Source organism: Argopecten irradians, chromosome 13, assembly GCF_041381155.1.
Source record: "Argopecten irradians isolate NY chromosome 13, Ai_NY, whole genome shotgun sequence".
Lineage (NCBI taxonomy): Eukaryota > Metazoa > Mollusca > Bivalvia > Pectinida > Pectinidae > Argopecten > Argopecten irradians.
In genome coordinates this window covers 15296592-15320625 of record NC_091146.1, presented here as the reverse complement: position 1 = coordinate 15320625, position 24034 = coordinate 15296592, and the positions used below count along the sequence as shown (strand labels likewise).

The window sequence follows — 24034 nt, the reverse complement described above, 5'->3', positions numbered from 1 at the left end:
AAGTTTTAGTTGATTATATCATTATAATCCCCCGCTGTGTACTATCACAAACTGTGTGTAGTATACTTGTACTTGTATACTCGTTTATGGTAAGTAGAAAGATTAATTTCTCAAATAATTAACAAAACCCTTACGTATAAGTCTATTTTTTTCTGTAGATCGGTAATTGTAGGATTTACATTGTTTGTTTGATTGTTTAGGTAATCGTTTGAGTATTTCTAAAGAGGGGCCGCGGTGGCCGAGTGGTTAAGATGTCCCGACATATTACCACAAGCCCTCCACCTCTGGGATGCGTGTTTGAATCCCATGTGGGGCAGTTGCCAGGTACTGACCGCTGGTCGGTGGTTTTTCTCCGGGTACTCCGGCTTTCCTCCACCAACAAACCTGGCACGTCCTTACATGACCCTGGCTGTTAATAGGACGTAAAAATAAATAAACCAAAAAGTATTTCCAAAGCAAAAATAAATCATATAAACTGTAATAAGATACCTCAGAAATAGTATACCTATTAGTTATAATCCATAGTTTTCTACCTTGGCAGCTATCTTTTGAATATTTTGAGTAAGTGATGTAATCAGATTCGTGAAATATATAGAAGTACTAAGATGAAAAAAATCACTCCAGTTATATATATATTTTAAGATATCACGGGTACTGTAGTAGATGAACAATTACGTAATTATCAAATGGAACTAGCGGAAGATGGTCTAAGGGGAGACAACTCTATCATCTGGGCGGGAACAGGATCTGGAAAGACCAGAGTAGCCATACACATCATGAAGAGCCATCTAGACAAGAACCCAAAAGGTAAAAGTAAAAACTAGAATTAAAAATTTCAAGCTGCTCCACCGCTGACAAACAATATTTCTACTCAATAAAAAGAAGAATAGACGAATTAGTATTTTTTTTTTCAGTTACAAATTAAAAAGTTCTTTAATCTGTACACCATTACCACCGTTGAAAAGTTTGCACTATATCCTATGCGGAATGAATTACTGATTGTGTAAGAACAAAAAGAAAAATAAATTATTATATATTAATTTGCATGTTAATTACACATATCCATATACGATTAAACACTAATTATTGTTCAAATAATTAGGGTCGTGTATGTGCTGTCGGCGGTGGAGTACTTTGGCTACTATAAACTCTATTTGAATACTAAACGTTTCTTAAGATACATATTTTGTGCTATTTTGCGAAAATCAAATATTTCGCGTATTTAAAGTGGTTTACGTTTTTTACAGTAATGAATAATTTACCAAATCTTATTTTTCAGCAAGGGTGGCATTTTTCACAACAACATTAATACTACTGGAGCAACAATACAAAATGATATCAAACCTCTTACCCACGTACAAGGTATGAGTAAACCCAAAATGACCACCATATGTATTTATTGTGGTTCCTTTGCCGAATACCAAATAATGTTTTGCTTTGAGTGAAGTTGTATTGATTGAACTCTTTCTGTACCGTTGGTCGATATGATTGTCCCTCCCATTTCCAGGTTGTCGTCACTTGATACTGACATTCTTTCCTCACAATAAAAATGTATTCAAATTTTCAATGCAGTGATATACATGTATGCAAATGTTTTAAGTTCAAAACAGACTTTCTGGATGCTAAATAAATATCTTCTACCACGTATATATTATTATGACAGCAGAACAAGAATACATCTCGGTTCGAGATTACATTTTCAAAATAAAATCTTGATGCAGGTTTAACATAATTGCACTAACTTTAGCATATTTACATTTTACAAATAAGCACACAACAAGTGGTTATTCTGTCAGAATTTTTTTTCAAAAACTCCCAGGGGCGAGCTACTTCCGGTGCGTAATCCGAAAAAATACAAATGAATAAAACAAAGCAAAACTATGAACAAATGGAAAATACAACATACACATGTAACTGCAATATTTTTTAGTAAAACTGATTCAATATTAAACTGCATATGTACAGTGGACCCCGATAATCAAGAAACCTCGCATTGTGAACAGAAAGGGAACATATTACCGTAACGTTACATATTGATCAAGAACACATATTTTGACTTTCCGCAAAATTCGAAATCCGGACGATTAAGGCTGGGAATATATGTATCCGAATTATCGAGGATTCACTTTAATATTGATACATCCACTCTATAGTATTCCACCTTGAATTGAGATTCATGTGTATATCGGACTTCTTTTCAGTCGTCAATTATGAAAATCAGCGGCCAGACTAAAAACGATGGACCCCTTGACATGGTTCTAAAGGACTGCCGAGTGTGTGTCATAATGCCTATGGCCTTGATAAACTACCTGAGCACTGGAGATGGTTCTTTACAGTTCTTCACCATGCTTGTATTTGACGAATGTCATCACACACGTAAACGCGAGCCTTACAACCAGGTGATGGCTTATTACCGGAAACTGAGTTCTGAGGGAATTAGTGATGCCGCATTGCCACAGGTAAGTCCTTTGTAGCTATTTTTCTTCGGTCGTTTCTTAAATTGTTTCAAATATGATAGTCATTTGTTTCAGAAAGGAATTGTGAAAATACTGTATTTGACCAGTACTTAACCTAGTAGATTATTCATATAGTTTAAGTAACGTATGTACGTACATGTGTTTAGTATTCAGCTCGCAAATTTGACCTTATTGATCAAAGATCATTAATGCATCACAGTTCCAACAGACAATCTAAACCAGTATTGATAATATTTTGTTAGGTCCAAAATAACAGTAGCAAGAAGCCTAGGACCTTTAACAGTTATCTGACAAAATATATTTTGCATATCCTAAAGGATTTCATTGCAATTAGTGAGTATAGGTCTATGGATATTTAAAGCACAATTGCAACATTGTTTCCCATTTGGGTTCTGCTTATCCTCGATACTCCAGGGGTTACAACTACTGACGATATATCCACCCTTGGACTATCTCATAGTAAATCTGAAGGCAGGTCAAGAGAAATTCTGTCCAATCACAGGTATGCAAATACTTCATTTGAAGACTACAGAGATAGGGACGCCCAACTCCGAAGCCATACAGTTAACCACAGTGTACCACAATACGGTTCTATTGATGTACACCAAAGGACCTAACTACCAGATAATCTGTTGCCTCTAGTTTTAATATGAGATAGTCCATGGAGGGATATTACGGCAGTAATAGCAACCCCTGGAGTATCGAGGATGTACTCAGCGTGACATTCCAAGATGACGGCATCATAAATGAAGCACTTTTCCCCTACCGTGTTGACTATCTCAGAAAGGTGTTTAGTGCTTATTTCAATGAACGAAACGCACCGTCTCGAATCATCCCAATGAGCTGGGAGCTTTTCTGGCCCTGGGGATTGTATCAGCCCCATTTATATAAAATATGATTGTCTTCACCCATCTTCTAATTTGTCAAGCCACATTTTTGTTGTGTTCCACTCGGGGGCTCAGAATGAGCAGAACTTTGAAAAAAACTTTCATAAATTAATCCAATTTCGGGTCCTGCTCCTGAGGGTCGGATCAATTTCATTTGTACAGTAATGACTTCCTTCACATCAAATCCCGGTGTGATCCACTCAAGTGGGACGAAAGATTAGGACCTTTAAACATGTTTTGGCAATGTTTTCTCTTGGCGCCCCGTCTGTGCCTCCTGGGATTGACCAGGCTCATTTACATAAATTACGACCGCATTTACAAAAATATGATGTTACATACTAAAGTTAGCAATCCACTTCAAAATTAAAGAGGAATGCGATTTCGGACATTGTTCTTTCATATTTCTCTCCCCAGGGCCCCACCCCTTTGCTCATATGTGTCTCAAATGGAATAACCATGTACCAACGATACTTTACATTAAATTAGGTAGTGATCTGCGTTGGGGTTAAGAAGGAGTAGGCAACTCCGTGACGCAAGACGCGCGACGACGGACTAAACATGACGAATATAGATCGTCGTGACCTTTGGTCAGATAAATTTAATGACCTAAACATACAGAAATCAAACCGAATTTCTAGTCAAAAACTGCAACTTGTCTATTGAACTATTTCGTAGTAAGTCTTTTCAATATGTTGTCATCATGATAACAATCTATCTATTTTACACTACAGTAAAATATTCTATTCAACACTTTTGAGATTCTTTTCAATATGTTATTATTCAACATATATATGTATTCAATTTGGATTCATTTATTAGATTATAGGATTAACAGCAACAGTTGGGACAGAGAAAGCTTCGAGTGTACATGATGCAGAGGGAAGTATCTTCGAATTGATGGCTAGAATGAATGTTAAGAAGATCGCTTACCCAAAAATCTACTTAGCAGAATATAAGAAATATGCCCCTGATCCTGTCAAAGGTTCGAGTCTATGACGAATGTCCTTCCGATTTTTGTCTACGACTTCATAAACGCAAAATATTGATAATGATGCGTATAATTTGATTTAAATAACTTCATCATGAACTTATGGGATTAATTCACGTACCACGTGATATCCGATACTGTTTGTTGCGGGACTAGTATCTCAAGAGGTGATGAAACGTAACTATTTGTAATCTTCCCGCTGAAATGACGTAATACGTTAATTTTTCCCATTACACATAGATTTCCATGATTTTCAAATAAAAATATATATACATATATGTCATAGTCAATTCGAAGCACTAACAATTTCCGTGTAAATAAGTTCCTTACTTTATATTTATGTAAATATATAGGAATAGGCGAATGTTAATTCATTTATTATATTTATATATATATAATGAGCAAATGGATTCAACTAAGTTGAAATGCGTTTAGATATATTTGTAAAACTGTATCACTCAGACAAACTCGCAATGGAGACCAGAGAGGATGATCCGATGGGACGAACTATTCAGAACGCTATGGAACGACTGGAGAACTATCTGGTCGATAATTGTAAGTTGACGTCGACATGAGTTTCGTACTATTTGGCTGATTCGGATACAGCTCCTATCAAAAGCTTGATTTAGTTAAAGACAATCTCTCGTGTACGGGATGTGTGGCGTTTATTGTATTTTTGTAGGATAACAGGTTCTACTATTGCAAGAGGACTCAATATGAATATACTGCAGTCTCCCAAAACACACACCACACTCTTCACACACTCAACACACTACATACACGGCAAGCCTTACATGGCCCTGGCTGTTTATATAACATGTAACATGTAATAAACCAACCAATCAATTGAAAAATACAGTCACATTGCAAGACAACGGACAAACCAGTCGATCAATTCATTTTGTGTTGAACACCGAGTAGGGGCAGAACCTGCTATAGACTCTGACAGGGAACACAAACCCAGAATCTTTATCACTGGGCCGAACGTCCAGATAAGTGCTAAAAGTGAGGCGGTGTCAAGGGAGACACAAGGCAGTAGACTATTGAAAGGGTTGTATCCAAATCTATTTCACCTTTTACAATATCATACTATGGTGGCTGCAGTACAGTTTCAAGTAAAACCAACGGCCTGCCTACTCAGCCAAATTGATAAACAATATGATCCAATGTATGAGAAATGCTTTATTTGGATTTTCTGTATATCTGAAAGAATATATCCACTTGTCCGATGACGATATGATCTCTCTCTTCCAAAATGCAAACACATAACGATTGTATGATATACGGACAACAATATCATTACGTCACAATAATACTGCATTGAAATCAAGACAATCACATTCCAATAAATTAGTCAGTATTGTGTATTTACATAAAGTAATCAGTAAAGATGCCGGAGAACAGGTTAAGAGGGCAATAATCATTCGCCCTCTTGAGAGCGAGGCAAGGAGTATCTCCATCTTTTCGATGAGATAATAAGCTTTCCAACACTCATCAAGCCTCGTGTTTCCCTTTCTAAACCATGAAGGTGATGACTAAAAATTAATCAGTACGGCATATACGAACATTCGATTATAATGCGATTTCCAAATACATTCGTCCAACCTAAATACTAGTTCATTTACATTTCCTATAGTTAAAGCAAACGATCTTGCATACGTGTTAACGTGACCCTTATAATTTGACATCGTTACAAACGTCTTCACAGTTTAGCATTGTCTTAATGGGAAATCATTAATCAATGATTGATAAATACCATGGCATACATTTTGCACCCAATGGTTCTAGTGTGTATCAACGACAAGGCTTTAAGTGCAATGTTGGAAGAGAGACCAGATACATTAAGGAAAGAACAACAGTACCAGACCTGGCTGTCACGTTTACAGGACGCCCTCCATAGCAGTTCACTGACCTCTGACCTTAAACACCAGGCCATTGTGCTAACTGACCACTTGATAGTAAGTTATTTCAACACTGAAATCTTTCACTTTCACATTCCAGCAGTTACAGTATCAATGTATGTGTTGCAATTGATATCCATAGAAACATCGGTCCTTTCGACTTTATAATTCTAATTAATTGCTTTACTGATAAAGCACTAGGAAAAGAACACAAATTCCACTATACAAGAAGAAAATTCCACTTTACAAGAGGACACAACATGGATATACCGCAGTCTCCAAGAATAAGTATCTCGCACTTCACATACGCAAGACACCACAAACATGGGCTTTATGTCCTTGGGAAATATCAACAAAATGTAGCCATCTTGATTTGGATAGCTTCCGGTTACAATGTGCTGCAAGTTTAAATGTGTAGAAATATTTTTATTTTCTCTCCAGACGTTTATTATTTGATATTTCAGATGTACCAGAGCGCGCTCTCCTTAAACTATACTTTAGGTATGCAAGGCGTATTAGAACACCTGTACATCCGGGCACTGCAACTGAAAATACTTGAACAAGAGGAACAACATCATGTTTCCATTGCTGGCCTTAGCAGATGTGAGAACCAAGTCACAAACATTACTCTTTATAAGGGTATGTTGAATGTCGAAAAGAAAGTTTTATTATCAATATTATTAGGGCCATTGAACGTGTCATTGACCTGAATGATGTATAGTTTAGATCTTATTAACAGTCTTGGTATGCATTATCTGATAATGAATACAACGAAATAATAAAATACTGAATTTGTTTCCCAGATACTATCAAAGAATTGGAACATATCTCGAAGAATCCTAAAAATGAAAACCCAAATATAGTTCGTCTTCAAAAACTGGTTGATGAACGTTTTGAGGAGAATGGGAAAGATTCGACTTTCATCATTTTCACACAAACACGGGAGGCTGCCATAGCTGTTTCGAAATATCTGAGAGATAATTCAAAGCATGCAAAATGCCGCCACTTGATAAGCCAGAGGTCAACTGAGGAAGGATGCAAAAGTAAGGCTAATTTGGTTTGGATACCTTAAATAATTATACGATATGAAAATGCACTTAATAAATCAGTATTTTATTTATTAATGCATACGACATAATTTTTCATTCACCTCATTGTTGTAGTAATTAAACACTCAACGAATCACAGTAAAATCGCGTAAAAATTAATCGCGGAAATGCAGTTTGGTATGAAAACGTACAATAAAGTAGGCGAGAGCATACTGTATAGGTGCTAATAATCACGGGAGTTTTAACATTGCGTAATTCGCGGATCCATCCCAATTTGCGAAATTTAATACCTCGCGAGGTCTATCAAAATAATGGTTAACATATTATAAATTGTCGCCTAAATGACGCTTTTAAAGGATACTAAGACAATTCGCGAAAATAAAGCCCCGCGAATAACGTCCAAACAGTAAATCGCGAAATTTTACACCCGCAAAATTTAACAACTGTATAGTATATAGGCTTACACTTTATCAAATTGCATAATTACCGTACATCTAAATGACATTGTTTTCTGTAGTAGCTATTTATGAAAAAAATAATTGATAATAAACCCAGTCTTACAGTACATATAAATTTGATTGAATTTTCCAGAACAGTCACAGGCAGAGCAAAGTCGAGTTGTGAAACAGCTTCTGGATAAACGGATCAACGGTGTGGTGGCGACACAAGTAGCGGAGGAGGGACTGGACATTCCGGCCTGTGACTTCGTCATCCGGTATAACAGATCCAGTGACGAGATTTCTACCAAACAGGCAGCTGGTACGGCAGGAGATCAATCTTAAATATGTTAACTTTTTCCGTGTTGTTGTAGACTGTCATTCACATAATTTTATTCTCTCCCTTCACCGTTGATGACTATAGTCGACAGGATTATACCCTCTCTCTTCCGCTTTGTTGACTATAGCCGACAGGATATACTCCCTCTTCCCCGTTGTTGACTATAGTCAACATGATTTTACCTTCTCTCCTCCCCGTTATCGACTATAGTCGACAAGATTTTACCCTCCCTCTTCCCCGTTGTTGACTATAGTCAACATGATTTTACCTTCTCTCCTCCCCGTTATCGACTATAGTCGACAAGATTTTTACCTCTCTCTTCCCCGTTGTTGACTCTAGTCAACATGATTTTACCTTCTCTCCTCCCCGTTATCGACTATAGTCGACACAGATTTTACCCTCCTCCCTCTTCCCCGTTGTTGACTATAGTCGACATGATTTTACCTTCTCTCCTCCCCGTTATCGACTATAGTCGACAAGATTTTACCCTCCCTCTTCCCCGTTGTTGACTAAAGTCGACATGATTTTACCTTCTCTCCTCCCCGTTTACCCTCCCTCTTCCCCGTTGTTGACTAAAGTCGACATGATTTTACCTTCTCTCCTCCTCATTGTTGATAATAGACGACAGGATTTTCCCCTTTCACTTCCCTATTTTGACTATAGTCGACACGCGATATTGACGTTCTTTCTTTAAAATAAACTTTCCTATTATATTCAATTTTGGAATGCACTGATATATGAAAAGTTTCTTAAGTTTTATTTTATGGCAGAGGAATAGGATTAATGAAACGGCCGTTACCACCATAAACAAATATAGTGGTTTGCTGCACGTTCGATCCCTTTTTTCGACATGATTTGGGAGGGTTTGGTATATGTTAGTGCTGCCTTTACTTGTAATATTGTCTCTGTTTGATGTGTTTTATTTGATTATGTCATGATAGTAATATCATCTGGACGTCATCATTTAAAAAACCCCACATAAACTTGTAACTATATAGTAATAAGTATTGCGACGCCTTGGTTCACAAAACAAACAACAAGAAACAATCCAAACTAAGAATTGTTTTATGAAATCTCATGAAATGAACATATGAACGTAATTTTTGCAGGACGAAGCAGAAAAATTGAGGGGAAAGTCATAAATTTCTTTGATGAAAAAAAGGAGAAACAGGAACAGACGAACGAAAGGAGATTGGAATTGATGAATGAAGCATTGAAGAACATTCTAGCCATGCCAGAGGCAACGGTTAAAAGAAATGTTGCCGAATGCATGCCCAGTATCAGTAAAACAGATGCCGAAGAGGAGCGAGCTGCAGCAGTAAAACTCACGAAAAGTAAATTGGAGGGTAACTTTACATTAAAATGCGGTCGGTGTCAGGAACCCGCAGTGTCGAGCTGCAACATCAGATGCTATCATGAGAGTCACCTCATAGTCATCGAAAGGGAGTTTTATACTAAAGTCAAATGCAAGTCTAACCCAAAACAACCGAAATTTAACGGTCTGCAAACAAAATATAAAATAGAGTGTAAAAAATGTGGACAAGATTGGGGTGTAGGTGCTCTTTATCAGACCGATGCATTCTTTGCATTGTTAAAGATAAAACAGTTTATTGTTAGGGGCGATCAGTCAGAAAAAGAGTATATAAAAACCCAGTGGAATAAGCTGTCTTTTAGCGTGGAATCTATCAACGAAGACGAACTACCGAATTTAACTGGATTCTTCGAACTTACACAATAAGCTGATACTTACCGATGACGTACATTAACTGAAAGAGTAAACTCAAAATAGTATAGAAATTTCATCTGATTTCACAAAGGTTGTTTTCCTGATTTTGCGTAGTAATAATAGGACTATATGTGACGGGTAACACTAAGCACAGGAAATGACAAAATATTAAGCAAATAGATATACGAGTAGTATCAGTGTAAAACCGCCATATGACCAATCAAATAAGATGTACATGCAATATGGTTGACTTTCCCTCCCAAATTACATATTCATCTTCTGTATAAGCTTAGTATGTAATGTCATTGCTTAGCGTCACAGATATTGTATATATGCTCTTGTTAAGGCTAAGTAACTGTATACGTACCTTTTGTCCAAGTCATTTGCTATTTTATTTGTTATTAAATAAACTTGATGTCAAGTAATATTGTCATTTATTTGGTTTGGTAATTATAAGAAGACACCAAATGAATATACCGCAATCTCCCAAAACACGCACCTCGCAGAACATACACGCAGCACACCATATACATGGAAGGCCGTCCTTATATGACCATTGCTGTTAATAGGACGTTAATTAATCAAACAAACAAACAAAGGTATGATCATGTTTTGTTCTATATAAACCATAGATACCATACGTAGTTAGTTGAATTATCTAAAGATGCTCCACCGCTGACAAATGGTATTCTTTTTTTTCTATTAAATACAGCTGCATACGATTTAATATGTTTCTTCAGTTACAAAAGTTACTTACTTTATACCATTACCACCATTGAAAAGTGTGAGCTTCTAATTTTACTTCAATATAAAAATATTAAAAATATTTAGTTGCATCCCGAAAAAAAATCCATGGCACTTTGCCCTTTATGGAATAAAGTACTGATTGCGCATGCACCAAAAGCAAAATATTTTTTATAAAACTTTTGTTTGTGTTTATTAGACATAATAAACACATACATGTAAATACACGATTAGACACCAATTATTGTTAAGATGATGAGTATCATTAAATATTATGCTCTGACGGCGGTATATCATCTTTAATTAATATCAATAATATATCACACGACTTGATTTAAATCATACTCTTTATGGTATGTCGACACTAACAGCAATTTCCAATACATTTTAGAACCACGTATTGTGTACACTTTTACGTAAAAACTACCGATTATTATTATAATTAACCGTCATAAGGTCGACACTTGCAGAAATGTCCAATTGAATTTGTTTTGTGTTTGACTGTCATGCATTCCACGTCCAGCACATGTGTCACGAACTCACTACACGACGTCGCCTTTCTGTATTCAGATATAGATAATTATAGTATCGACCCAGTCTTAAGTTGTTTTATCCTGCAACTGTCCCACATACTGACCGTTAACTACTGTCGGATAAGCTTGTGTTTTATCTGTCAATACGAAATGCTTTATATGTCAATACGATCAAGCGAATTAGTTCCAATTCTGACGGAACTTTTTCTTACTTGACCCAGAACTTGAACCTATCACTACCACTATCATAACAACAGGTTTTGTACGTACATATTTTGTTGACTTTTGTTTGTTTGATTAATTAACGTCCTATTAACAGCTATGGTCATGTAAGGACGGCCTCCCATGTATGCGGCGTGTTGCATGTATTTGTGCGAGGTGCGTGTTTTGGGAGGCTGCGGTATATTCATGTTGTGTCTTCTTGTACAGTGGAACTGTTGCCCTTTTTATAGTGCTATATCACTGAAGAAGCATGCCGCCGAAGACACCGAGCAACACACCCCACCCGGTCACATTATACTGACAACGGGCGAACCAGTCGTCCCACTCCCTGTATGCTGAGCGCTAAGCAGGAGCAGAAACTACCACTTTTATAGACTTTGGTGTGTCTCGGTCAGGGGACAGAACCCAGAGCCTTCCAATATTTTGTTGACGAAAACGTGTTACTATTAACACAATTCTGTCAGTCCGTTTTTGGCCATCATACCACACCTCTCACATGGCTCACGTTGCCGCAATGATATTTCTCGTTAGAATACCATCGTATGTGAAATGACACAGACATATTAACTTCGATGGAAATTCGATGTCCCATTTTGAGGGAGATGATTATATATACGAAAATAATTCTGACAGCATTTTCAATCTATTTCGTCCCCAATAAGGATCCTTGTAGCAGCAATTTGATTGGCCATTTCTAAAGGTCACCAGAACGTGACCCCTTATGGGATGTTGTCAGGTCCTCTTATCAACGTAGTGATAATAAGGATATGTATTTGAATCAGATTGAAGTAATCGGATAAAAATGCAGATAACTAGATTCACTTCGTGTCATGCCTCGATGATACGGAGTCATAATTAAGCTAGTATTTTAATTTGAGGGGTAACAACGTGGAAGATATGCAACAATCTGACTTGAGACGCATACGTCCGGATTATCGAGGGTCAGTGTTAACACATATTACGTGAGATTAATTTTTGTATACATGTGCATGTTGCACGGACATGTGTTAAGTTCTCTTCTGTCTTTTTTTTGTAAATTTCATATATGTTAATCAATTAGAATGAATTATGATCCGGAAACAATTCACACGCATTGCAAGTCAAATGCATTGTTTTTCATGATATTTCATATATTGAATTACACTTCTTATCGTAAATGCATGACATTTTTGTATGAATGTTTACAAAGTTTAATTACTCTAATTATTCTTTCGCTTTGTACATTTTATCTATGTGTGTCATGATAAAGGGACAGACGGCCCTGACAATTCGATATTGTATTTGTCTACACAAACACGATTTCGTCCTTGTTCCAAATTATATGGATTTATTATCAGACTATATACTATATAGCGCTTCGTGGGTCGATGTTTTGCGAAGGTTAAAGTTGGCGGAGGTTAAAGTTTACGGTTCATCGATTCTGTAATTGTTCATAGGTACAACAATGGGTTCCTGAACATTTCGCCGGTGTTATTCTTTGATTAAAGCGAATGTAATGAAAATAAACCAATTTTGAGCGCTATTAAGTTTGTAAAAAATATATATAAACAGACTACATCTACAAATCACATGTTAAAACAACATATGTGGTAATCGTCCGTTCACACAACTAACGGTGAACAGACTTACATGCATCGTCTGCTGTGTATAATAGTACAGCTCTATTATGTGTGTCTGTATACACAACCTGCAGACGGTAGTCATTAACCATACGCTATATCAGTTATAAAAAACCAGAGATATCGAAAGTAAAACTAGTGGTGTAACAAACATACAAATTCCTAGAAGCTCCTTTATCTACCACTGAACAATATGGCGTCTAAGGAGAGGAAAAAACCATGTAAGTAAATCAACTATATTCATCAGATATACATATAATAATGGTTTTGATGCTAAATATGTACTTTGAAATACACAAGTTTAAGTACCTATTTATGTCAAGCGAATAATGCTAGAAGTCTTGTAATAATATTAAACATTCCGTATTCGTTAACCACCATGATGGCCAGTGAACCCCGTAATATCAATATGGCGTCGTATTCAATAGATAAACAGAGGGATACATGATTTGGAATTAGTTCGGTTCCTTAATCATTATATCCTGCAGCCGTTAGCATTGTTGATTTTTTGTGCAGATGTAAGTGGCATCAACTGATATATACTCTATTTAACGTTATATGTGCCATAATGTTCATCCCCACGGACCAGGAAGATATTTTCAAATGATATTCATCATCAAACGTCACCAACATTTTGAGAATTACAGTACTTAATAAATGTATAGGCTTTTCTTCTATATGTATAGATAAGAGCTGTGAAAAGCATTATATTTACAACACCGTGATATGAGTTCATAAAATCAAATTATATGAAGTCATTTATCATTCATAATTTTTTACAGTGTTTTAGTACTTTTAAATCTAAAATTCAAATTCTTGCAGCTATGTTTCAATTTGCAATACAGTGCATAAATTCTGTATTGTATTAAACTATATGCTTTTATAATTTACTTTTTATTGCATTTCATTGTGATCACATATACATCAACATTACAAACAGAAGACAATACATAATATATCATTTTACAATTTGAATGTCACGAAAGAAAATTACTGATAACTACATAATGAACAATATTAAGTAAAAACAAGACATGGTAAAACAAATAATACAGCTAGTACAAGTATAGTCACTAGTGATTACAATAGTTTACAGATAAGGCACATCTTTTGTGTTTAAACTAAAGATAAGGTACTTGACATTAAAGATACAAAGACATGACAATACAAACTTAAAGCTGTTATACATGATGTATGTCTTTTCGTTCTTTTTCAATACATGTATGTGGTAGATATTTAATCGCCGTAACTGAATACTATTTCATTTAATCAACTAAAACATATTAATACGAACATTTTAACATTGGATATAACTATGGAATATATATATATATCTTATGATTTATGAAACATGATATGAGGTTTCATAACATGTTTTTCTGTCCAGTAGACAGTTGGCAAAGCTTCTTTAATCAAAACTGATGTTTTTATATAGATTACTAAAAAAACCTGATATGTCAAAATTTTCGCCCACTTACGCTTCATATAACTTTATTAGGAACAACATATTAATTCAATTTGAATCGCCTTATTGTAAAGCCAAATATTCCTATATAAAAGCTAATTGGTACATGCATTATTATTGTTTGCTGGATGAAATAAGAGGTATAGCCATTTGTGGTTTGCCGTGTTCTAGCCCGCGCACAGGCATTGTCTGTGTTAAAAATTTACATGTGTATAGTAAGATGCCACGTGATATATACAATGTATCAATTATTTAAACATCTATGAAAAGAATGTCCGTCCGTGCTTTTTGTCTATGATTCCATAAACTCAAATGAAATTTTAGAATAATACTAAATTTGTTAATTTAAATAACTTTGTGAGATACTAAGTATGCATACATATTCGTGCTGATAAATGTTACAGAGTGGACGACTAAAACCCCCGCTGCACAGGTTTAGCAATAACTCCATAAATAGAGGATATTGCAGAGCCCTATATATTTTTTACTCAAATCCCTTTTTTACAAGTAGTGTAGGAGGAGTTCACCGGACAGACAGACAGACAGACAACCCAATACCAGTACACCCCCTTAACTTCGTTGCGGGGGTAAAATAATGCGTGACTTCACCTGCTAACCTTCTCCATAACGACATGTAAAATTGTAAATATATTATCTTACTGCAAAGCTGAAAGTTGGGCTTGAGTCTGTATTTAGTCAATTCAAAAACGTCGCAATACCACAAAACAAAACATACACATCATGCGATATAGGCAGTATATTGATAATTATAGGGTTGAATTCACGTCAAGATTCCTTGTAAAATTCATATACAATCTTGAAAGTTCAACGGGATATCTCATTATGTGAGGGCATATACATGACATTAAAATTGTAAGATGATCAGCATTAACCTACTGTTTCAATTATTTCTTACCTATGTGTCTTGATAAGTGGCCGACCTCTTCACCGACATATCACTGCGCGAGGAGTTACCAAAACAGATTGGTGGGGAATGGAAGACGCTGTTATACCGTTTAGGGCTGACTGGTGTTAATGTAGACCATATCGACCATGATTACAAACATTTGAAAGACAAGATAGCACACGGCTTGGATGAATGGGCCAGAAACAGGCGTCCGAAATCCGACCTAAAGAAAGCAATGGAACTGATGGAGGCTCTCAGAGCTGCAGAGATGACATGTCTTGCAGATAAAATCGACGAAGAGTACACACTTGACGGTACGTTTTTGAAAGTTAATGGTTAAATTAAAGATGTGCAAAGTTTCTTCTGTACTGATACTGTAAAAGAAACATAATTATTTCTAAAGGAGCGTTATTCTATTACTATTGTTGTGTCTGTTTTCTGTTTTGCTTCCACATTCCACATGCTAGTAGGAGTAACAGAAGGCGAGTCTATATTGGCTTGGTTTGATTTATTATATCTACGTCATATTAACCACTAGGGTAACGTAAGGACGGCCTCCCGTATGTGCGATGTATTACATGTAAGGAGTGTTGTGGTATATGTTTTGAGATATTGTGGTATATTCGTGTTGTGGCTTCTTGTAAAGTTGCCCTCTTTATAGTGCTATAGCACTGAAGCATGCCGCAGAAGACACCAAACAACACACCCAATGCGGTCATATTAATCTGACAACGGGCGAAGCAGTCGTTCCATTTCCTTTTACAGTTTACAAAACATGAAAGAAAACATTCAAAATTTTCTAGACTATAATTTTGGCCAATGTGTTATCTGGGATTCAAAAATTTACTTTTGAAAAAAAACAGTTTAGCTAACTATTTTGTTAAATATATATAATGTTTGTTTGAACATTTTAACTTCCTATTAACAACCTCGGTAAATATATATAAATATGAATGTTAAAGAAGATTAAATTTTGTAAAATTTTAATTTTAATATCTCCGACAGTGTACATCATCATTCCATTTTATCAATCTATTTTACTATATATGCTTTGATCAATTGTTTTATCGCTTTGCTTCATGTTAAAATAATCAAAAAATATTTGTTTAGAACCAGAGCCGGATGGCATCCCTAAAGAAGACGTTAAATACCCGCCTGTCAAAATGAATTCCACAGCAGTAGATGGTACGACTCATTACCTAATTAGTCCATTGTCTCCTATTATTCCATTTTGATGCCTATGCGGGCGAAATTCCTATTTCAAACATTTTTTGTACCATCTTAGAACACTTGAGGAGAATAGTAAAACATGTTGGTTGATTTATTTATGTTGACTACTTAAGTATTATGCATTTTCATTATGCACATTATTATTTTGCGTTAAACATGTAATGATTCAAATATCTTAGAGTGCATTTATAATCAGATCAATGTTGCTGTTTTTTCCCATTTTGTTGACGTATCAGTGATAATGCTATTTTGAATTGCATTCATATACAAAAAATCCAATTACAGTCAATTAACATGATCGGACCACATGGTCAACAAACTGTTATTCTGTGTTCCAGAAATTTATGTGAGGGATATTGAAACCGACGAGACCTGTAACTTAAATCTACATAATTATCAAATGGAACTTGCGGAAAACGGTCTAAGGGGAGACAACTCTATCATCTGGGCGGGAACAGGATCTGGAAAGACCAGAGTAGCCATACACATCATGAAGAACCATCTAGACAAGAACCCAAAAGGTAAAAAAAAAGAAGTGTGAATACTTGTTTGTAATTTTATTTCGTTTGTAACGCTGGTTGTACGTTGTATTAGTTTTACGAAGTGTTAGACAATATAATTACAATGTGATGAGCTTGATGATTACAGATTTCCATAATTTGTTTAATCCTTTAGGTAAAACACATTTACCACTGCTGCCTAGAGTAAATAGTATTGTTTTACTCGACAATAATTCATGCATCTAATGAATAATTCATATGCCTGATGAATAATTCATCACAATCTGATTAAATACATATCCTTATCAACTCAACGTTTCATAGGAGGATCTGACAACTCACGTTCTGGCGGCCTTGAGAAATGGCTAATTGCTGTTGCCAGAATCTTGACAGGAGACGAAATAGTTTGAAAAAGCTGTCAGCAGTATTTTCGTGTATATAGTCATCTCGCCCAAAAAGCACAACACAGCTAAAATGTATATATACTGGGACGAAATGGAATTATCAATTGGTATAACAATGCATTTGATCTGAAGTACACGTGGCAAAAAGGTCATCCGAACACGACCCCTTATTAGATGTTGTCAGATCTTCTGTTGAACATAGTGGCTATATGGATCTGTATTTTAATGAGATTGAGTTCACCGCATCATCGTTATGTTACAGCGAGGATAGCTTTCTTCAACACGACGGTGACATTGCTAGACCAGCAATATAACGTGATATCAAGATTCCTACCACAATATAAGGTATGAGTTTTATCAATCTGATTAAAGCCAAACTATACGTAACTATCAACAAAACGTCAAATTAGATTCGACCTCGATTTTGTTAGTATTTGTAGACGTAGTTGAAATTGAGTTTTATCAAAGAATATTAATTTTGACTTCTTAATTAGTTTAGTACAAAAGTTGTTGAAAGTAGATACTTGTAAACTAGTCGCCATAGAAAATACGTTTATTGCCGAACGGAAGTCGTAAATTTCATGACCCGTTCGCTGAAGAGTTCAGACAGACGTTACGTAGTTACAGTAGTCACGTGACGTTCTAGGCAACTACCTACCATGTCGGCTAACCTCTGTTTGTTTGACTAAATGAGACGTATAGCGCACAACCAATTTAGGTTAAGCGCCACTGCAATGAAAACTAAAATGTCTGATTTATATTTACAGAGATGGATCACAAAGATCAGTGGACAAGACCATAAAATGGGATCTTTCGCTAACATTTTGAAGGACTGTCGTGTATGCGTGATAACACCGATGACATTCGTGAATTATATGCGCTCTAAAAAAGAATCTTTAAGCTTGTTCACCATGCTTGTGTTTGACGAATGTCATCACACCCGCAAAAACGAGCCTTACAACCAGGTGATGGCTTATTACCGGAAACTGAGCTCTGAGGGATGTAGTGGTGCAGCATTACCACAGGTAAGTTCTCCGCAGCTCACATGCTTCTCCAGAAATGTTCCTGACTTGTATAACGGGAAATTGTATCCAGATAGAGTTCCACTGCAGACATACTGGGATGGGGGATGTATAGTCAGATCGAGATCCACTGTGGAAACATCTAACTCAAGATTGCTTTCTACAGATCAAGGACCGAGGTCATTGTTCACTAAAAGTCATTGAAAATTATCCACGACACTCCATAGGTTATTATAACTGACTTTCTGTCCACTATGTAGCTGTATTATGACAACACTGAAGGCTCTATTTGAGGCAAATGAAACAGATACATGATGTACACACATCATGTACATTGCACGGTGAAGTCGAGCGTCACTGTCTGATAATCAACAAACAAGATTCCTAGTGGTCTATCATCATAAATTATAATTTTCCTGGAATGCATTCATTTTTTCTTTTGCATATTCTGGGATGGATATAATGAATGTGATTGACAACCAAATATTTAAACAAGTCACAACGATAACTTTTAGGACGAAAATTGTGTAGTAGTTGACCGATTAGTCATTTTAACCGTTGCTGTATGCTTTGTTTCATTGATAAACTTACGCCCTATTGACAGCCAGGGCCATGTAAAGACGGTCTCTAATGAATGCAGTGTGTAGCATGTATGAAGTACGCAGTGAGTGTTTTGGAAGACTGTGGTATATTGGTGTTGTGTCTTCTTGTATAATTGAATTTTGGACCTTTTTAGAGTGCTATAACACTTCAGTATGCCACCGAAGACACCAAGCAACATACCCCACCCGGTCATATTATACTGACAACGGATGAACCAGTCGTCATACTCTCTGTATGTTGAACACTAAGCAGGAGCATAAACTACCACTTTTCAAGACTTTGGTGTGTCAACGTGTTGTAGTGTTAATGTCAGGATTTTGAGGATGCGTTATATTTTTGTAGTGTGAATATATGTTTAAAGTATGGCCAAATACACCAAACACCACACGCCACGGACTACTCATATTTCTGAAATAGTATTAGGTCGTTTGCAATGGTTATTTTCACTTTCGTATCTATAAAACAAATCCTTTTCTTCACCAGATCATTGGATTAACAGCTACAGTTGGGACTGAGCAAGCTTCAAGTGTTCCTGATGCAGAGGATAGCATTATAAACTTGATGGCTAGAATGAATGTTAACAAGATCGCCACTCCACAGAACTATAAAGAGGAGTACCAGAAACATGTCCCAGACCCCATCAAACGTAGGTGACATTGTAAAGATCAGGTTCCAGGATCAGGAAACAGTCTTATACTTCAGATGTTGCTGTTGCTAAGTGAATAAAATTATTTAACGTTTTATAGACTGAATGTGGATAAAATGATCAAACATCTTACACTAGACAAACAATGATATATTGTGTTTAGATTATTAAAGCGAACAATTGTGGCATTAGAGATAAAATTTTAGGTGACTTAATAAAAAAGTTGGTTACTTACATTTCTTATCATTTATAATTAAATAACGAATTTTAGTATGATGAAATTTGTATGTATTTCTTATTTTATTAAATATTATTATTATTTTATTAAAATATAATTAGACTAATATTTTTCTATTGCTGCCCTGAAATATATTATAAAAGTTTGTTTACAAGTAGATTTTTCAGTTCATATCTGTATTTACTAATGACGTCCCCATAGTAAAAGTATAAATTACCGACAGATCTGTTTGAATAAAATAATCTGAATTCGTTTGAGACACGATATGGAAATCAATTTATTGTGATTAACTATAAACTTCAGAAAACATTGTGATGGAGGACAGAGAGAATGATTCAATCGGAGATACGATTCAGAGAGCTATGGAAAAACTGGAGAAATGGCTGATGGATCATTGTAAGTGAACAAAAATATGTTTTAAGTAAAGCACAGGTAGACAGTGTATTTCTGTATTGATTTAATTGGCCTGATTGAAGCAGTAAACTGTCAGAAGGAAAGTGTTACATAATTAAAAAGAGAGTGGGTCTGATACGGCTATACCAAACTATTCAATACACAAGAACTACATAGTAAACTCATTTCCACGAATGGGGGTTAATGCTGTTTTATTCCATTGCCCATTAGTGTATGCATATAAAGTATGCAAAATACATGTTATACTATTAGAATTTACTCAATGACGGGTTCTGTGGTAAATTTACACTTGACAACAAAAAATACAATAATTTGTATATTTTGTTTCTTACATTTCATACCCTTTAGTTTATGAAATAATTTAAAAGTCTCCAAGGCTTGAAAAAAAATTCTTAGGACTCGACTCGTTTCATAAAATTTCATATGAAATTATCCACATGTAATATCTTATATATATCATTTGAAACTTTTTGTAAACCTGTGCAAACAAAACTATTTCTTACCATGCTAGTATGTGAAAGAGACCAGGATATATGTTGTCTGATGGAGGAGATACCAGATACACAAAGGAAGGAACAGCAATACCAGTCCTGGCTGTCACGTCTTATCGTCGCTCTCCCCCTCAGTCCAGTGTTGACCCCTGAACTTAAACATCAGGCCATAGTGATAACCAACCACCTAAGGGTATGTCAGTTTTACGCTTACAAAACCGTCCTGTTGATTGGGGGTATTTAATTCTGTCTTTGCATATTAGAGTAATCTCCCTTGTGATTGACGTTATTATTAAGTAATTATGTAATTCCGTATTTTTATATTACTGAGTTACCTCCCTTGCGGGTAGATATACATTATGGTGCCATTATTTTGTGAGTGAAACCTCGAATGGTTTTCTCTGAAAAGTATAACATTACACTCGCAAACACGTCACAAATCAATATCTTATCTCAAAGGCAGATAACTCTGTAATATGTAAAGACAGAATTGTGAATAAATCTTACTGCAACACTGACATTAATGCCGTTACATGAAAGATCTACTAATTTTCCAAAAAAGGTATTTTGAAGATCATTTTAAATGACCAATACAGTAAAACTTCTAGGATGCCCCACTGACGACAGAGCATAAACAATGATTATTATATAGCTGTGTGTTTTGCTCGCTACTGATTGGCTGAAACTACATTTTCCCGCCTCTATACAACACGATATCCACAAGAAAATGCATTGTGACGTCATTGATATTCAAACGATCGAGGTCGTACCCAAACATAGAAATCTTGCACGGTAATGTCATGTAATATAACGACACAATTATTTTCGGGGTTGATATAAGATTCCAACAGATCGAGGTCGAACCCAAATACAGCCGAAAGCGACTTTCCATGACGTCGAGATAAGCTATTGTGACGTCATCATTCAGCAAATTGCGAGGGAGTACAGCAGGGTTACTTACATCAATGGGCCCTGTCAATGTCTGTGTGTACTTTTTGTATTTGTTTTAGATAGTAAGTAAGTGTATTAAAAACGTATTCCCTGTATTTTATAAAATATTGTCAATCTTATTTTTCTCCTCGGAATTATTTAATATCGGGAGAAGGACAACTTAATATCATGAAGTGGAGATACATATTCATTTACAGTATACTTGTAACAAAAGGGATTACATTATGAAAATACCATATGATAAAACAGATATATACTTGTTTTCAGGTAGATACTGTGATTTGTCAACCCTCGAAAGTGATATAACACTCGGCCTCCGGCCCCGGGTGATATTACTTCCTCGAGTTGATAAATCACAGTATCCACATGAAAACAGGTCGATATTTGTATATTATAATTTAGACAAAACTTAATGCTTCAACTTCTAAGTGTTTTTGTTAAATGCGAAATGAGTACCTCATTCCATATAGGGCATAGTGTTGTGGACTTTGTTTTTAATGCATATATTTATTTTAAATACTTTTATTCTGAATTAATTAAAATACAAAGCACAAACTTTGCAATAATGGTAATTGTGTAAAGTAATTTGCTTATGTTAATGAAGAAAATACTGATTATTCTGCTCTGTTTTTAACGCATAGAACTTACTAATCAAATTTAAAGACAATCTGATAATTATACATATCTTTATGATCACTCTATCAAATGGGGATTTGGGTTTAAATCAGATTATTGTTACAAGTAACACAATATTTATAACATGTTTGTTATTAATACAGCGGATGGAGAATAAAAATATCTCCATTAAATGTTCCCTTCATCCCTTAAAGATACCTCACCGCTGACGAATGGTCAGTTCCAAAGCTTACTTACTTACTTTACATCATAACCACCATTGAAACGTTTGAGCTTCTAATTTTGCTTTAAGATAAAAATATTAAAGATAAATAGTTTTGCCAAGAAAAACTCCATGGCAATTTGCCCTATATGGAATAAAGTACGATTGTACATGTACAAAGTGCAAGATAAATGATGTTATATATACATACATATATATAGATATCGTAATTAGACGACACATATTCAAATGATGAGTATCGTTTACGCTCTGTCGGCTGAGGTGCATCTTGAAGAATAATATGGATGATTCCGATATTCACTCATCCAACGTAATGTACCTAATATGTAATAAATATTAATCTATGTCCAAACATTGATTACGTTGTAGATGTACCAGAACGCGCTATCATTAAATTGTACACTGGGGATGCAGGGCGTTCTAGAACATCTTAACATCTCGGGACTAAAACATAAAATACGCGAGGGCGAAAACCAAGTTGTCATCTCAAATGCTGGAGGAGGAAAAGTTCTGTCTAGCACGCCATATGACGGAGGACTTGAGACAGTCAGCGAAACAAAAGATGAAAATCTAGGTCAAGTTGTCGAAGCTCTAGATAGTTTTGAAATCGACGTCGGAAACACTAAGCCTAAACAAGGATTAGAAGGAGATCCCAATTACAACAGTTTGGCGGACCCAGCCATTGACAGTACCGACTATGACGTCAGTATGGTTAAACAAGTAAGAGAGAGTACAGGATATGACGTCAGTTTGGCTGATTCGGGCATTGACAGTACCGGCTATGAAGTCAGCAACGTTGCACACGATAGAGATAGTACAGGATATGACGTCAGTTTGGCGGATTCGGGCATTGACAGTACCAGCGTTGAAGTCAGTACAGTTGCAAAAGATAGAGATGGTGCAGGATGTGACGTCAGTTTGGCCAATCAATGTATGGACAGAGATGCCGATCAAACGCTTTATAGTACCGGAAGTTACGCCGCAGCTCCTAGCACCATTCCAGCTTTAATCAGTACGGATGGTGGTGAGAGGACCACTAAACCAGATCTAGACACCAGACTATACGAAGGTCAAATAACCAACGTCAGCATATTTAAAGGTAGGCTTTTTATGGTTTGGTTTGATTTGGATTGATAGGTTTGATATTCTATTAACAGTCAGGATCATCATTTAAGGACGGTACCCAATGTGTGGAATGCGGTACGGTGAATGCGGCATACTGCTGTTGTGTCTCCTCCTTTTAATAATTATCATAATGGGAATTATTGTTAACGTTTTGGTAGTGCAATTCCACAACCGAAGACATCAAACAAACACACCCCACGAGTCCACATTATTCTTTGTTTGCCTATTACACCTGTTATGGTATGTTATCTGATCT

The 24034-nt window shown here is 35.8% G+C and overlaps 1 protein-coding gene across 1 annotated transcript in view; it reads left to right on the top strand.

The window, feature by feature from the left end:
* Positions 1–24034, top strand: part of LOC138305632 (uncharacterized) — a 37196-nt gene that overhangs the window by 3178 nt on the left and 9984 nt on the right. The window contains 19 exon segments of the mRNA XM_069245930.1: positions 643–807; positions 1280–1362; positions 2202–2459; positions 4184–4346; positions 4815–4907; positions 6141–6310; positions 6718–6892; positions 7057–7296; positions 7894–8061; positions 9189–9815; positions 15322–15609; positions 16406–16480; positions 16864–17046; positions 17692–17774; positions 18197–18454; positions 19538–19700; positions 20242–20334; positions 20864–21036; positions 23023–23752. Coding sequence (XP_069102031.1) covers positions 643–807; positions 1280–1362; positions 2202–2459; positions 4184–4346; positions 4815–4907; positions 6141–6310; positions 6718–6892; positions 7057–7296; positions 7894–8061; positions 9189–9815; positions 15322–15609; positions 16406–16480; positions 16864–17046; positions 17692–17774; positions 18197–18454; positions 19538–19700; positions 20242–20334; positions 20864–21036; positions 23023–23752 — 4188 coding nt within the window.